Genomic DNA, 17,263 nt, shown 5'->3' on the forward strand with positions numbered 1-17,263 from the left:
TCTGACCGCTGCGATGCCTGGCTTTGGGCTCTTACTAAGACCAGCTTTCTCGGGAGAGATAAATCGGGTAAGACCCTACCCGCTGTGGGCCTCAGTCTCTCTGTCTGATCAGTGACAGTATAGTCCTGATTTCCAAGCTCTGAAATTGTGGAATCAGGGGACATGACCAAAGAGAAAGGCGGTTCTGGAAACTTTCAGGCACGTGTGGCCAAATGACGATGTGGCGGAGTCAGGGGGCGCTCCCTGCGAATGCTCAGAGCCCTGTCCTCCTGGCCAGACCAGTGCTGGTCTTGGGTGGGTTCAGGAGCCTGCTGCAGGGGTACTGAGTCTCCTCACAGCTCGGCCACTCAGGGCTGGAGGGATTTGGGAGAAAGTCCATACAGTCTTACGCTGATCACACACAACCCCCCAGGCCTCGTGTGTTTGGCAAGAGGTGGACAGAAAAGGTCCCCAGGAGCTGGCAGGAAGAACTGACAGTGAGAGGGTGGGAGGTCATGAAGGAGGGAGAAACTTTTTTTTTCCTCCAGAGCTGCTGGATGTGAAGCTGGGGACGAGGCCCAGCAAGAGAAAACTCGCCAAACCCAGGGGCCAGAAAGCTTCTACGGCAAAAGCTGCCAGACCCAAGACTGGCTCATCCTTCAGACTGAACCAGACATAACCACAAGCTTAGCTGAGTAACCAGGAGACAAGGCTCGGGTCCAAGTGCTGAGCCCAGCCCTAAACATTTCCAAGGCTCCCGCTGCCCTGCACATAAAGCCTAAGCCTCTCGCTCCATGGTCCAGGCCCTTCACTGTGTGACTCCTGCCACCTCCTTGGGCCTCGGACACGCTAATCACCCCATGGTCCCTCAGACCCAGGCTCCTCTATGCCTCTGGGCCTTTGCACACGCTCTTCTCTTGACATGGAACGCCCATCTTCCCCTTCCCTGCTTCTCCCTTAGAGCGCATCACCCCCTCTTCTGGGTCCTCAACTGCTCTGTCACCCTGCTCACCTCCTGCTCTAAGCCGCATGCTCCTTGAGGACAGGGACGGTGCCAGCTCGCCTCTGCAGGGCCTGCGCCAGGTCTGACGGGACAAGTGCCCTCCCAGAGGAGAGTGGCAGCTCCGAGGCGGGCAGTCCTGGGACGGAGGCCAGCTCTACCCACACTCCCAGTGTGACGCTGGTGAGCACTGCCCTGAGCCCAGGTTTCAGTGGGTGGGACATGGAGTCAATCAGAATCACCCTCCCAGGGAGGCTGTGAAGGGTGAGGTCAGAGAGGGCACTGTGTAAACTGTAAAGTGCTGCCCCAAACAAGTGACCGGTATGGACTTCGAAGCGCAACAGACTCGAGGCATCCCTGCGCAGGTCATGTCACCTCTCTGAGCCTCAATTTCCTTATCTTTACCATGAGGACGGCCATCCCCGCACCCACAAAGTGCTTGGAAGCCATCAGACAAAGTGTGTAAAGCCCCTGCTGTGAATGGAGGTGTTGCTGGGGCAACAGCAGCTCTTGCTGTGAGAGGACAATCTTGGCGGGTGTCCCTGGGGACGCTCACCCACCACCGGACCTGCCCACTACCGTTGACTTATACACCCATCCGCGCACCTAGGCTGTCTGCAGCACATCCCTGGCCCGTGGTGCCCAGCACGGAGCCGGACACACAGCAGGGGCTCATTCAGGATAAGCAGAGGTGTCCTGCGGGAGTGGTTCCCCACCCCGAGCCTCCCCAGCAGACTCTCTATGGGTGAAGCTGTGGAATCAGCTTCTTTACAAGCTGCCCAGGTGATTCCGAGGCATACCAAGACTGGGCTCTGCTGGCCTGGAAGGCCCCTGGAGGCCCTTCCAGCTGGAAGGAACTGACCCAGTCTTCCTGGCCCTGCTGACTCCTGGGGCTCCCTGCCTCCCTGAGGCCTGCTACAGCGATGTTTCCAAAAGAGGTCTCCATTCAATAAAACTAGAAAAATAAATAATAAAATAAAATAAAATAAAATAAAATAAAATAGGGGCCCCAGGCTGGCTCAGTTGGTAAAGCGTGAGACTCTTGATCTCAGGGTTGTGAGCTGGGTGTAGAGATGACTTAAAATATAAAATCCTTAAAAATAAATAAGCAAAATAAAAGAAAAAAAGAGGCCTCCAAGTCCTCCCCACTGCCCCGGGACAAAGTCCAGACTCCTCCACCTGGCAGCCCTGAGCTCCCCACCTCTCTCACCGTTCCTCCCAAGCCTGTGCGCCAGCCCTGTTGGACTGCTCAGGGTTCCCTGGGAGCCGAGGTGGCTCACGCTCTCCCTGACGAACTCTGATTCAGCCTTCAGGCCTGCGCGCAGGCACTGCCCTCCTCCGGAGAGTCCTCCTTGTGTCTCTCCTGGGCTGGCCCCAGCTCTCCAGCGCCCTGGGCTCCCCCTTCAGTCTCATCACACTGTGTTGTGATTCTGTTTCTGTTGTGTGTCCTCCTCCAGACTGGCCCCCACAGAGCAAGAACCCTGCTCTCCTCATCTCTGTGTTCCTGGCCACTGACTCGGGGCTGCCGAGCGAAGTCAGTACATAGCAAATGTCAGCTGAACGGATAAGGAAGTACACAGGTTCCCATCCAGGCTCTGGCACCCAGAGCAAGCTGTGCCTCAATTTCTCCGCTCCTAAAATGAGAGGTTGTCCTAGGACAGAGGCTTGGAAGGCTAACTGAGAGGCGTCTTGGCACCGAGAGGGAGGAGGGGGTCCTACACACTCTGTGGTTTCACCTGGAGCAGTTCACCCCACTTTTATCTGTTTTATGGGTTGTGGGGGGGAAATGTTTAAAGGTGCCCGTACTTAAAAACAAAGCTTTCAGGCCACTGGCCAGGGGGGATGTCTAAGCACCCTTCCGGATGTTCAGTCCTGATGCTTGAGGTAACCAGAGATCCCACTTCCCCAAAGGATGCCCTGCCAATTGACCAAAGTCCCCTGCTGACCTGCTACCCTGGGGCCCCAGCAGATAGGGGCACTCACTCAACAGCCAGGGATAAAAATGAGAAAGGAGGAAGAGCAGGGGACAGGGTGGGATGCAGGGTGGTACGGTAGGAGCCTTTCCTGGAACCACAAAATGTGAGCAAAGTAACTAAATTCACAAATCTAGGGGGAAAAAAGGCCAAGTATTGGTGGGGGTGGGCTACAAGGAGGCCTTTGGAGTGGCCGTGCCCATAGAACACACTGCTCGAGCGACTGCCTAGGGGGCAAGGTGGGGGCTGGCGTATTCTGGGCAGAGAGGGTCTGCCACGGAGCAGCATGGTGCCTGCCAGAAACCCATCCCTGGCAGGAAGGCTCTCCCCCACCATACCCAGCCTGGCTCCATTTACCTTCTCACCCCGGTTGGAGAGCGGCCCATCCATATCGGCTTTGAGGTGGACGGGGGGTGCGGTGTAAGGCAGCCGGCAGTGCACCTGCCCGCACTGTACCTGACCTGTGGACGAGAGGATGCCTTGGAGCCCGTCCTGCAGCCTCCATGCAGGAGCCCATCCGCCCCGTGCTCAGCAGGCTGCAGCCCTGGGACCGGTTTCACCTTGGCCACTTACAGGCTGTGTGTGGCCTTGGGCAAAACTTCAACTGAGTTGGTTGTAACGCCCTATGTAAAAATCTTTATAATCTATAAAGTGCTATGTGATAATTGCCCAGCTCACTGATAAACACTCCCAAACAAATATGTATTTAACACCGATATGCAAAGCTGTACCCCGTTATTAGCATCTTCACTTGATGCCCTCTACCTTCTTATCTCCCAGGTATCACTCAGCCTTCACCCTATGCCTCCTAGAGGACCCTGCACTTGTATGTCGCCTTAATGATGCTGTCCCTGGCCACCCTATTTATTTATAACTGCAGCCCAACGCTAACACTCACCCCTCCCCTCCCTGCCCTCCTTCCCAGCTTTATTCTTCCTCCTTAGCACTTCCCAGCCTCTGACTTACTGTATATTTGTTACTGTGGACTTGGCATTATCTGTCTCTGCCAACTAGAATACAAGCTGCAATGGGCGCAGGGATTTTTGTTTGTCTTCCAGACTCTAGAGCGTCATGGATTTCCAGTACCTAGAACGAGGCATGACACCTAGCAGGTACTCTTGGAATATCTGTCGTATGAATCTCTGTATCTTATCCAACATCTAACACTGCAGGGGAAAATCCGTCCAGATAGCTGACACAAATCTCTCATGTTTCGAAGCTTTACCACTACAGTGGAGAAGTCTATGGCTTCTCTCATCCCTATCCTTCTTTTTCTTTGGTCACATGGGCGCAGGGGAGAGCCCTGTACAGACACTTACAATTAATATGTAACTTAAGACAAGTTACCGTGCCTTTCTGAGCCACAGTTCCCTCACGGGTAGAATAAAGCAATTGTAGAAGACTGGGGATTCTTAACCTGGGGCGTTCGAGGAGTCCATGAACAGCATGGGATTACACTGAAAACTATGTGTGTATGTGCATCTTTCTGGGGTCTGGTTCCAAAGCTTCTTATTCAGATTCCAAGCTCTAGGGCCCCAGGAAACTCAATCGTGTGACTTTAGTTAACTGCTAAGCAAACTGCTGAGGTGTCCTCCAGTCATGCAGCAAGAGGCGGCAGGTCCAAGCACCCTCAACACGTCCTGCCCCACGCTTTCCATCGGCAAGAGGAAAGGGCACCCGCAGCCCCTTCTCTGAGCATCCAAGACATCTCTAGGCATGACTCTGGAGGCCATGGCCACACTCCCAAGGGGGTCACCGAGATCCATTACTAATTCCACAGCAAGCGCTAGCTGGCAGCCCAGACTCCTGGTACCTAGAGAGCCCCTGGTCTTTGGCGCCTTTAACAGATGAACGAGATGTTCAGTGGGCTCTGTGCAGCCTGAACATAAGTCAGCGTTTAGAAAAGAAAGGAAGAAAAGTCCCTCCTACAGAGCAGATGGTTCAGAAGTGAAACGGCAAAGAGACATAGTTTCCAACTGGCTGCCGGGTGCTGTAGGCAGGACTCTGCACACCCAGCCGTACCAGCCAGAACCACCAGCACCACCATTACCCGAGCAGCTAACATTTATCCAGCATCGACTGAATGCTGGAGACTTGACGTCAGTGATCTCTTCTGAGGCTCACACACTGCTCTGAGAGAAGTACTCTTATTGTGCTCATTTTTACAGATGACAAAATCGGTTTTCAGGGAAGCTAAGAAGCTTGCCCGATGGCACATAGCTAGTAAGTGGCAGGGCTGGGATCAGAAGCCCCACAGTCTCACGCCAAAGCCCACAGTCAACCATTAAGGAATACTGGCTCCCACTGACTTACTGTGGACCCTTGGTTTCGTCACCTGTACAATGAAACAGTGATGTGTGATGTTTACACACATGCTTAGCGTAGTGTCTGCCCATGGCAGGGGCTCAGTAAACCCTCCCCCTTCTCTTTCCCTTTTACTTGGAGCCGGAGAAGGGAGGATTCATGTTCATGGTTATATTGTGGCTACTTCTACTTTTCTGGTCACACCCAGCTTTGAGGAGACAAACAAGCTCAAAGGGAATAAGCACCTGCTCAGTAGCAGAATCACCAGATGTTCATTCCCCCGGAAATCCACAAGCCTACCTTCCTCTCTGCTCCAGGCTCCTGCTCAAAGGGCACTCCACCGTGACCTACTCCATCATCCCCATGGCATCCAGTCCCCATTGACATGCCATCCCCTTCCTCCTTTCTTAGGTGATTGCCTCTCCACCCATGTCCCACTCTGGAATGTGAGCCCCAGGAGCACACAGACTTTGGTCTGCTGTGTTCTCCATTGTATTCCAGTGCTTAGCACAGAAAGCGCTCAAAGAGTATTTACTGAGCACATGAGTGGAGTAGGCATTATTAATGTCCCAGTTTACAGATGAGGATACTGAAATTCATGAGGGGTAGCTAATTTGCCCACAGCCTCCCAGCTCGGGACACTCCTGCCACACTGGCCTTCTTCTGCAACCCCAGACGCACCCATGCCACCATGCTTTCTGGGCTATGGCCTGCCTGCATTCAGCAGCTCTGCTACCCCGCACTTCTACCTCCACTCTCCTTGTGTCTCACTAGGTCCTATCCATCCTTCCAGTCTCAGCTTGCTGAAAGGCGGCATCTCCACGAGCTTGCATCCAGCTCCTTTCCTATAGCAATCATCACGATTAAAACCATGCTCTCATCTGTCTGGTTATCGTGCCATGTTGTCTCTCTCACCAGGACGCAGGTTCCACCAAAAGGCAAAGACTTTAGCCATCCTGTTCTCTCCCTAGTCCCTGGGCCCTGGCACACATAGTGGGTACTTGGAAAGTATTTTTTGAATACCCGAATGGCTTTTCTCTACAAAGGGTCCCGTCTCACTAAGGCAGAGACCGGGAGCTTAGCCCCTCTCCCCAACCCCTAGGTCCGAGGAACTGCAGACCCCACGTCTTCACCCACCAGGCTCCGAAAGGCCTCCCCACGCCTCCGCCTCCCGCGCGCGCTCCTGCGTGCCCCCCTCGCCCGCAGGCCCGGCGGCCTCGGTGTTGCGGTCACTTACTCTCAATGTAGCCGTGCAGGGTGACCATGCGCGCCCGCTCGGGGCTGCTGAATGGGGAGTAGTGGATGTCGTCGGACAGTGCGGAAGGGAGGCGGGACGGCGGCGCTCCGGAGGGCGGCACGGGATGCTGTGGTGTGTGCTTTTTATGACGCGCCCGGCAGTTTTGAAACCACACCTGGAACGACAGCCTCAGCAGCCTCAGCCTTGCGGGAAACGGTCGGACGCGCCGCCGGGAGACCCCAGGCTGGACTGCTTCGTCGCGTCTTGCGGAAGGGCGGCCACGTGCGCCCGGGCCTGCGGCTCCCGAGCCCCGCACACGCGCTGGAGGGTCCGCCCCCGGCCCCTAGGCCCCGCCCCTCCCCGAAGGCTCCGCCCTCCCTCGGCCCCACCTGGATGACCCTCCGGCTGAGGCCCGTCATGTCCGCAAGCTTCTGCAGCGTCTGTGCGTCGGGGTTGTTGTCCTGCGCGAACTGCGCCTGCATAACCTGCGGGGAGCAAAAGGGGCAGTGAGGCAGGAACGCGCGGAGGTCTCCCAGACCCCGGCCCAATCAGAGAGGATCCGGCCCGGAGGCCACGCCCCACACAGCTACGGCCCCTCCCCGGCACCCGCGGGTCCGGGCAGAAGGGGCGGAGCCAGAGGCCCTCTCGGCCCCGCCTAACTCTAGGGCCCGCCCACACCCCCGGCCACTCGCGGCCTGCCCGGGTACCTGCAACTGCTCGGCGGTGAAGGAAGTCCGCGCGCGCTTGGCCGGTTTGGGCTGACTGTCCTGTTCCGAGGGCACTGCCCCCTCCAGCGTGAGGCCGTTCCCTGGGGGTGACAGAAGTGGCTGACCACGCGTCCCCATCTCTTCTAGTGGCATCCTGGAAAGGACGGGGGTGGGGGCAGCTGGTCCCTGGAAGGGTCAGGAGTGGAGTTGGCTGGGAGCGGGGATCCCAGAGTCCTAGTCCCTGAGCTCTGTCTTTAGAAAAGGGGCTGTCATTTCTGACTGTTTGCTCCGTACCAGACACTGCTCTTTCCGTGTGTCCTTTGTGTCTGTCTCACAGCCCCATTTTCCAGCAGAGGAAAGAAACAGGCTCAAAGAGAAGAAAGTCCCTGCCCAGGACCTTTCTCACCTAGTGGCTTACAGCTGGCTGACCCTAGCCCCCCAAACTGGACCCCTCTTAGTGAAACTGGGGAAACCAAAAGCTGGTGGAGGTAAGACGTGAGCAGATTCTAATTTTGTAAAAATGTATAGAAGCAAAAAGGGTTGAAAGGATATACACCTAGGTGCTAGCAGTGGTTACTTCTGAGGAGGGCGCTTACGGAGACTCTACTTTCAATATTTCTGCAACTTTTGAGGTTTTTACAACAATCATATGTCACTTTATTTCTCTAAGGTTTCATTTTGTTAACTGGAGCATATGTTAGCCATTCTCTTTCCACTTATATTACTTTTACAATCGCACTAAGTACATTCCCATTTTATTTTTAATACCTCATTCTTCTAGGTAATACATGCTCCTTATCAAAAACTCAGAAAATTCAGATAAGCACAAAGAAGAAAATAAAAATCACCTGTAATTCCACCACTGTTCACAATCAGTTATAATTTTTTTGAATTAGGAAAAACATTATGTTGGGGGGAAAACCAAACACACCACCATATATACAGAGAAAAAAATCTGGGAAGATAGATACTAAAATAGAAGAGGTGGTAACCTTTAAAGTGATATTTATTTTCTTCTTTTTGCTTAACCATCTTTTCTAAGTTTTCTATGATGGAAGGGTGTGTGTTTAAACTTAAAAGTAAAACAGCAGGGGTACCTGGCTGGCTCAGTTGGTAAAGCATGTGACTCTTAATCTCGGGGTCTTGAGTTCAAGCCCCATGTTAGGCATGGAGCCTACTTAAAATTTTTTTTTTAAATAATAAATAAATAAAATAAGAGTAAAACAGTAACCCAAACCGAGGGCTGCTCAAGCTCCCCTGCATGGTAGGAGTCTGGAGTCGGCCTAGAGGTGAGAGCGAGAGTGTAACTGGCAAGGCTGTGGCTAGGGGTGGTCCTGATTGGTCCAGATATGAAAGGGTGTCGCTGATGGGCCATGGGATAGGGGGAGCCCTGACTCCTGGGAATCCATCCCAGTGACACTGCTGACTTAGCCACCACCGCAGGTAACTTCATACAACCCCAGCCTCACTTGCTTCCCACCTAGGCCACTTAGGCCTGATTCTGGCAGGAGAAAGTGATGGCCTTGGTTTGGCCATGGTCTGGAACGTTCTAGAAATTCCTGACTAGTTCCCAGGCTAGAAATTGAGGCAGGGCGGTCCATACACCTCCCGAGAGGCCCTGAGGATGGGATAGATATTTTGTGATATTAATGTCCCCTAGGAGAGCAAGCAGGACAAGGATTGGTGTGCCGTTTTTTCAATGGGGAAATGAAACTTATAGGGGCAGCCACATCCCAGCAGCCTCCCTTGTTTAATGAAGTCTAATTAAGGGTCCCTGGAGCTTGGGAATGGGGTGGTATAGTATGGTGGTTTAAAGCCTGGGCTTTGGAGTCAAGTCAACATGCTAGGATGTAACCTTTGGCAAATCACATACTGCAGATAACCTCTGCCTGTTTCCTCATCTGTAAAATGGGGACACACCAGCTACTTCTTAGGGTTTTTATAAGGATTACACAGAATAATCCACATTACAGAGGTTAGCAGCCTCCAAAGACCCAGACAGGAAAATTATGGAAAGGGTCCCTGACGCTGCCCTCAGCCTAACCTCCATTCCTACCCCTTTCTAACCACCAACCCACCCGTGACTCAGCCCTCACAGTCCCTGAAGATGTGAATCCTGTCTGTTGGCCTTTGTGTCTTGGGGAGATGCAGTATTGGAGCCAGAAGAGATTTAGGGATCTTTCTAGTTCACCAACTATCTTACACAGATGAGGAGACTGAGGTCCAGAGAAGAAAGGAAACTTCATACGTTTCCCAGAAGCAAAACTAGAGCTCATGTCTCCAGACTCAAAGGCCTTTTTCCTTACAGTCCAGGATGAAACCCCCACCCCCAAACTTCTGGCTTGGAGCTGCTGACACTGGAGTTGGGAGAACAGAGTGGAATCATCTCTCCAGGACTGGCCCACGGCCAGGTCCAGGCAGCCAGAGGGGATGAGTCCTCAGAGCTGGCCAAAGGAGGAGTAGGCTGCCACATTATGAGAATCATATCTAGGGTTCATTGAGGATCCCCTGGCTTTACAACACATCAGCTCCTCTGTCTTTGAGAAGGTGTCTTCTCATTAGCTCCATTTTACAGATGAGGAAACAGTTGCAAAGACGGACTGTGACTTCCTACTCCCAGGAAAACGGTGGAGCCCAAAGCGCATGCTCCGTGCGCAGCCCCACACCTACGCAGTCTCCAAGTGGTAAAGGGAGCACCTGCTCCTAGAGGAGTGTGGTCAGTTCCTGCAGTGCTGGGGTGGGGTGGGAGAGGGCTGGGCACAGAGGTGTGGCAGGGTGCTGGGTGGGGCGGGTTGGGTACCGTTCTCGGCGGCCCTCTTGAGGTTCTCGATCATGGTGTCGTAGTGGATGCGGCACAGCACCTTCTCCTCGACCAGGCCAAACTCTTCGCCCGTGGACAGCTGGCGCTTGCACGAAAAGCAAGCGAAGCAGGCCAGATGGTAGGCATTGCCGCGTGCCCGCCGCACCCAGTCGCTGGCATAGATCTGTCGACCGCACCGTGCACACTTGGTCCCAAATCGGCTGCGGGACACCGGGACAGGAAAGGGGGGTGGCGAGGCTCAGACAGGCTCCCCTTTCCCCCCAAATCCCAGTGGCCCGCCAGCACCCTGCCTCCTGGCCTTTGCTCACCCACAATTTTCCCTTTGCCTGGATCCGCCCGATACCCCACACCCCTGCAGACACCAGCTCACTCTGAAGGTGAGCTGGTGGGTGGTTTTTATTTTCTTCTTGGTGCTTTTCTGAGTTTTCCAAATTTTCTACAACAATCCCTTACATTTGTACATAAATAATCTGTTCACTAAAATATATCGTGTTGGGGAAAATGGAATAACATAATAACATGCAAGTTTTTGAGCCCATACCACATGCCCAGCAAGATGCCAAGTGTTTTATGTTGATTATCCCAATTCATCTTCATTTTGCAGATGAGGAAAATGGGGACCAGAGAGTTAAAGTAACTTGCACAAGGTCACACAGCTTGCAAGGGTAGAAACCCAAGATGAATAAACTGTAGCGATGCTCAGGGTTTCTTGGAAGCATAGATGGATATGCACTTACTGGCTTTGTGCCCTTGAGCAAATTGTTTAACCCCTCTGAGTTCTCACTTTCCCTGGCCTGAGCCAAGGGAAGTGACAACAGCAGAGACCACTGCTTCGTACTTTGCAGTCTATTAAGTACCCAGCCAGTCCCAGACTCCGGAACCCCAGGACATTCCAACAGTAAATGTTAAAAAGACAAACAAACAAACAAAAGGCCCAGATCAAATGTCCCCTCCCCCTTAAGCCTTCCCTGTTAGGCCCTTTCCCCATCTCCCCCTCCCCCCCCCCACCCTGCATTTGTAGTGTGGCTATTTGGGAGTGCCTGCCTCCACTAGCAGACTGGGAGCCCCTCCAGGAAGCAGCAGAGTCTGGTTTACCCTGTCCCAGAAGTCAGCGCAAGGCCTGACCCCTGAGCACCAGGGAAGGTTTGTTCTTTAAGTAGATGACTCATCCTGTGACCCTGTCCCAACCTTCAGTTTCCTCTGGTGCACACTCTATTTCAGGGAATGATGCCACCACTCACCCAGCCCCTCAAGCTTAGAAACCTAAACCACGCACTCCTCCCTCACCTCAATCCCACGTCTAACCAATCATCTGGCAATGTTGGTTCTTTTTCCTAAGTATCTTTGGGATCCCTGTCCTCTCCAGAGCCACTGCTCTCCTCCTAGGCTAGAATCTGCCCTGCCCTGCTCTGTTGCCAGCACCACCCGGCCAACAACCATTCCTCCACACAGTGGCCACAGCAAAGTTTCCAGCATGCGCAGTGAAGCCTGTCCTGCCCTGCTTAAAATCCTTTGGTGACTCCACTCTACCCTCAGGATCTGGTGCAAGATCCTTGGCATTTACAAAGCCTGGCAGACCGGCAGACCACAACCTCTTAGTCTCATCTCCTCCCTTACTTTCCCCATCGCACACAAGCAGGAGTCCCAGGCAGCCACGATGAAAGGTCAGTGCCAGGTCTCTGTGGCCCAGCCTGAAGCACCTTCCCAGCCCAGGCCTTTGCAGAGTCCCCCAGTTCCAGCACCAGGCTGGCAGCGTTGGTCAGGCGGATTCAAAAATGTCAGATTCTTCCGCTCTCCCTCCCACCCGCTGTGCTGTATCCCTGGGAGAGGACGGAGAAGATCTGCCTCTGTGTCCCCAGGGCCGGCACACTTCCACCCGGAGGAGCACTCGGAAATGCCTGTGAATGTGTGCAGAAACCAGCCGAGCAAATGCGCTCTGGTTACAGCCTCGCCTGCCTTGGCAAAGGCAAGCAACCGTCAATTGAATAAACGGTATTGGGTTAAACCGAATGCGGGAGCGCGGAGGCCTCGGCCCGCCCCGGCTCCAGACCTAACTCCAGCGCCACCGCCGCTGACCAGGAGCGCAAGGACACCCTGCCGCTGGCAGTGCGGTTTGCTCAGCCAGGCTGCGCCGCGCGCCTCTGCTGGGTCCACCGCCCCCTAAACTGAGGCGGTTCCGGACCTCGGAAACTCGGCTTCCCCAGGGGACAGCCTAGTACAGCCCGCGGTTTCTTTCCCAATCCCTCCGTAAAGAGGAGAGGAAACCGCTTAGCCCACCCCTGCCTACTCTCGCCGAGGGGCGGACCCGGAGTTCCGCTGCCCGACTGGTTGTACGAGGACCAGGAGCGCTTTCTGGCCTTGGAGAGGGGGGAGCGGCCAGCCGAGGGCAGGGCAGATAGAGCGATCCAGCTTTCCTGGGCGCAACGTCTTCGCTGCACGCCCTCGGCTTCCCGCAACCGCGTGAGGTGGAGACTCTCGCACCCATTTTGCACACGTGGAATCGGAGGTTCAGAGCGGACAAGTGACTTGCCCAAGACCACAAAGAGCGTGGCAAGGTCCGCTCTGAAGCGCAAAAGGAACCTAGAACCTGCGGAAGCAGCAGGGCGGGCGATGATAAGGGCTGGATCCCAGGTGCATTAACTGGAAACGGCCTGGTCTGACCCCGTCGCGTCCCGACTCCCGGCCACGGGTCCCGGAAAGTCCCGTGCGCAGGGCTTGAGGCCCAGCAGATTCGGGAAGGCGGGCAGTGCGTTCCCAGGGAGAGGGGAGAGCCAGGGAAGGGAAGGTCCCGGCCTTCAGAGGCCAGGTGAGAGCGACTGCGTCTCCAACTCGTGGTCTCCGTGCGCCACGACCGGTGAGCTGCGCCAGAGTACGCGACCCCGGGTCCTCGCGCTCGGCTGTACGAGATTCCTTGTCCTTTGCCAGAGGTGAGTCCAAGACTCCCCGCGCACCCCTGATCTTCCCGCTCCACAAGTCAGAGACGCCTGGGCGCCTTCTTCCCCTACACTGTACATTGTACACTCCTTGCTCCCAAGCGGACCCCCGAGTTATCTCTCAGCAACTTTCTCACCCTCCACGTGTCACCCAAATGACAAGAGCTGTCCCCAGCCCTAGGATCTCCCCGCGCTCGGCCGTGGTTCGTCCCAGTCAACGAAATCACCTTTGCAATGGATCCTTGGATGGGGGTGAGGGGGTCATTATGCAGTGTTGGATGCGTTTGCAGGCCGCTTCTGAAACGTATCCTCCACCCAGGGCAGGGGTCAGTGGCACAAACAAGGGGGCACGAGGAGGCTTACGGATCGAGGCTCTCTGACAAACCGATAGACTCCTTCTCAGGCGGGCTGCGAGGCCCGAGCCGCCGGATTCCGGAAGCAGCGAAATCGGCGGCGAGACAACGAAACTTCAAGAATGGGGTGTTCGGGAGCTGCGAAGGGAGCGCCAAAGGGATTAGGGGGCGCGGCTACCGCCCCTCCACCCCCAGCCTTGTGCGCGCCCCTCCCTGGATCCCGGCGCGCGCCTTGGCGTAAAGGCGCAAAGGACAGACACGCTTTGGGCGTGGAGAGGTGTCCGACAGACGCTGAGCATCCTGGCAGCTGCTGAAAGGAGTGGGGTGGCCATCGTGCATCTCCTTACCCTCTCTCCCCTGAGTAGGGAACAGAGATATCTGGGTACTCGAGGTCGTGCGGAGGGAGCTGTGGGCCCCTGACCAGGTCAAGCTCACTCTCCCAGCCTACTTCCTCTGGACACCGAGCTGGTGCTCAGTCATAATTTGTGGGATGAATGAGCCTCAACGAAAGAGCCTTTCGGAGTTTCACTAGGACTCCTTTCCCCCTTATTAAGATACCCGGAGCTATACTCCGATGGGAAGACCAAAGTTAGTTTCGAAGTGCGGAAACTCATAGCAGAATTAATGGATTTTGCGTTCAGAACACTCACTTGAGGGCCTTAGGGAGATTCTAAGAGGCCAACAAGGTGGATTGGAGGTGGAGCCCTTCCTATCCCCTCTGTTCCTTTCTTTCTAGGCAAACTCTCAGGAGGAGAAGCCAGAAAAAACAGAACCAGCAATTATGAGGTTAAAACGCCCCACGCCTCGGAGGTCTCGGCCTGAGGCCCCTCCCCAGAACTCCTTTCTCCGCTCCCCCAACATCTGTCCCCCAACAGCTGGCGGCCGCTGGGCCGCTCTCTGCCGCGGTGGGGGGCCGATTCCCAGCTCTGAGCCTCCCTGGGGACCCTCGCTCTGGGGGAGGGGGTGGGGTTCTCCCGCTGGAGCCCGCGGTTGGAGCTTGGGCTCTAGGAGGAAGGCCAGAGAAGGCTGAGGGCTTGCCCTAAGTCACATGGGCCAAGCAGGGGACAGGAACTTCAGCCGGCTGCCCGGTGGCCCAGCCCAGGACACTCTCTGAACCCCACCCGTATCCACGCCAGGAGCAGTAGTTAACCCTTTACTCCCCACTCCAATGGGCTGAAGGCAAGAGGGCCAGGGACCATGGTTACCTGATCCTGACAAACTTGATCTAGTCACAGCCTCGGAGGAGGTCACTCCTGTCCCGGTGCTCCCACGACCCCCCCCCAGGGAGAGGCACACACCAGAGCACAGAGCTGGGGCTCGTTGTGTGAAGCCAATGAAACCGAGCAGGGAACCTCAGGGCCAGGAGAGAAGGGTCTTTGCCATTCCACGGACCTCACCTTGTAGAGAGCTGCTGCTGACATATCTCACCTATAAAAGAACAGTGCTGAGTGTTTAGACACAGGGATAGTGGAGTCAGGTGGCCATGGGGCTGACCTAGGCTCTGCCACTTACTAGCTGCATGACCTCACCTCTGAGGACCTCAGTTTCCCATCCTACAATGAGGGGATTATGACAATATGGTAATCACAGGGTGGACCTGAGGATTCAATGAGAAAGCACTCCAGGAGTTCACGCAGTTCCTGGCTTGAGAAGAGCTCTATACATTCTGGTGAACAGTATCCTCGCCCCTGTCCAGCCCCTCTTACACTCTCTCACCGAGTGACCTTGGGGCTCCACTTTCCTCTCCCCCAGGGCATCAGTCTCCCCAACCATACAATGGATGTGATACTTGGGGGGGGGGGGCTGAAGGGGGAGGCACTGCAGATCAGTCCATGCCCTGTTTGGGGGGCAGCAGCTGCAGGTCAGTGGGTGGGAGGAAGCTGTCTGAGGCTGTGGTTGCTGAGGGCAGTGGAGATATGAATGGCCCAGGAAGGAGCATTATTCCCCCCCCCAGGACTTTTCTTCACTTCTTGGAAGAAAATAGAAAGAAAAATGGTCTTAACCAAAAAAGTGAAGAAATTAAAAGCAATATCATATTTTCCCCGGTGGTCTGCTAGGACTCAGGGAGTGAGGGTTATCAGGAATCTGGATGAACCCACAGGGGCTGGTGAGGTCCCTCTTTGGAAGGAGAGTTGGAGAAACTGAAGCAGAGAGGCCGAGCAGTCTTGCGAAGGGCATCACCCCCATGCTCTGCAGCCTCCCTCCCTGGTGAGTTTGGAGGGCCTTCCTAACTTCTAACTTCCTGAGCCACCAACACCAGGCTCTGCCCAGGGAGACTGTGGGTCTACAGAATGGTGTCAAGGAGGGGCAAGATGAGAGATGGAACAGAGGAGAAACCCTTCCCTGAGGGATAAGACCAGAGGCCGGAGGACCATGGAAGCCCCTTGGTGGCCCCTCCATGAGGTCTTGGCCACTTCCTTCCTCCCCCTGCCCTATTGGGAGATCTGGGCCTCTCCTAGAGCAGAATGCTCCAGTCCGTATCCCACCAGACCCTTGACCTTGGGCTTCAGAAAACAGAGGTCTAGAGAAACTCAGTGCATGGCCTCTCCCTGAGCCCCGGCTCTTGAGGGGGAACTCTGCCTCCCACGCCACCATTCATGCTTTCCCCAGGAAGAGCTCCTTTGCGGCAGCCACCCAGAGCCTGGGCTGCTGCTGAGAGCAGACAATAGTCCCTGCCTGGCGCTCCACGGCTTTTTCTTTCCCTTTTTGTGGGTTTTATTATTTTTGTTACAGGTGGGGCTGCCAGGGATGGGTTATGCCTGCAGGGAGAACTGGCTGGGGTAGAAATGTTCAGGAGAGCCACAATTCTTCCCTAATTCCAGGGAATGTGAGCTTTTATCCTGTCCATTTTCGTAACCAAAAATCTGTTTTAGTTTTGCTTTTGGGCTTTTGTCACTGGAAAAAGATTAGCGCTCAGAACCCACCGCCTAGAAATGGCCTGGTCCCATCCCTCCAGGCAAGCCCTGCTCCTCAAACTGCCAGAGGAAATGCCATCAGGGGATTGTGCCCAGCAGCCACTCTGCCAAAGGCGACAGTGGTGACAATCGAGGCATCCATAGCACCTGCCATTTAGGGAGACCCTACTGAGCCTTCCTCCCTACACTGGCCTCCTTGGCAGCTTAGACAGACAACCCTGGAAGTAGGACACTGAGGGCAGAGAGATGTAGTCACTTGCCCAAGGTCACACAGTGATTCAGTGTTGGCCTGATAGAGCCCAATGACTGCCTGTCCCCACAATAGCTACAGCTCCCATCCTCCACCGCACCGCAGTGGGAAGGGGGACTCCAGAGCCAGCGAGGCTCTGAACAGTGGGATCAGGATCTAAATTTTGACTAATCCTTGAAGGTCTAGTAAAGCACAGCATCCAAGGAGGCTCAGTCCAGCCTGGGCATGAGCTGAGGCTGAAGAAGCAGGGAGGAAGCTGCCAGGTCCACCGTCACCAGGAGGGCCAGGAGAGGGCTGCTCTAAAGAGGGAGGCCGAGATATCATCCTGCTGGGTTCCTCAGGCTGGAGCCCTGTCCCTGGCTAGCTGATGAGCCCAATGAGCCCTAAAACAGCAGCTGGCTTGGTTGTTGGTTTTTCTTGTTTGTTTTGTTTTGTTTTGTTTTAACCAAACGAAGGCAGGCATAGAGCAGGGAGGTGGCAAGACAGGGACTCTAACCTCTATGTCCTGCCCCGGCCAGTCCATAGTCAGGTGGGACAGTGGAGAAAGCCAGGCCCACTCGGCGATGGTAACCCCCTCTGACGCACACACGTGGCAGTCCACATCCACAAATCCGCATGCATATCACTCCCTTGGCTGCTCGATGCCAGGGTTAAGGCCTTAAGCAGGAATGCCCCCTCAGGGGAGAAGGAGAAGTGGAGTAGGAGAGACTGGATCTCAGAATGGACAGTCCCTGTCCAGATGTAATCTTGTCCCTACTACCTTGCACACATGTGCTCACACACACACACAC

General features: G+C 55.0%; 1 protein-coding gene across 2 annotated transcripts in view; it reads right to left on the bottom strand.

Annotated features, from left to right (window-relative positions):
* LHX6 (LIM homeobox 6) overlaps positions 1-17,263 on the bottom strand; it is a 24,721-nt gene that overhangs the window by 3,316 nt on the left and 4,142 nt on the right. Inside the window, exons 5-9 of one of the 2 annotated variants that reach the window (XM_040631838.1) lie at positions 10,001-10,221; positions 7,201-7,301; positions 6,883-6,978; positions 6,494-6,668; positions 3,310-3,413 (exon numbers count right to left, since the gene is read on the bottom strand). In XM_040631838.1, coding sequence (XP_040487772.1) covers positions 3,310-3,413; positions 6,494-6,668; positions 6,883-6,978; positions 7,201-7,301; positions 10,001-10,221 — 697 coding nt within the window. The remainder of the gene's footprint in view (positions 1-3,309; positions 3,414-6,493; positions 6,669-6,882; positions 6,979-7,200; positions 7,302-10,000; positions 10,222-17,263) is intronic. The other variant, XM_040631839.1, reaches the window with a different exon arrangement.

Source organism: Ursus maritimus, unplaced genomic scaffold (genome assembly GCF_017311325.1).
Source record: "Ursus maritimus isolate PB19 unplaced genomic scaffold, ASM1731132v1 scaffold_17, whole genome shotgun sequence".
NCBI lineage: Eukaryota > Metazoa > Chordata > Mammalia > Carnivora > Ursidae > Ursus > Ursus maritimus.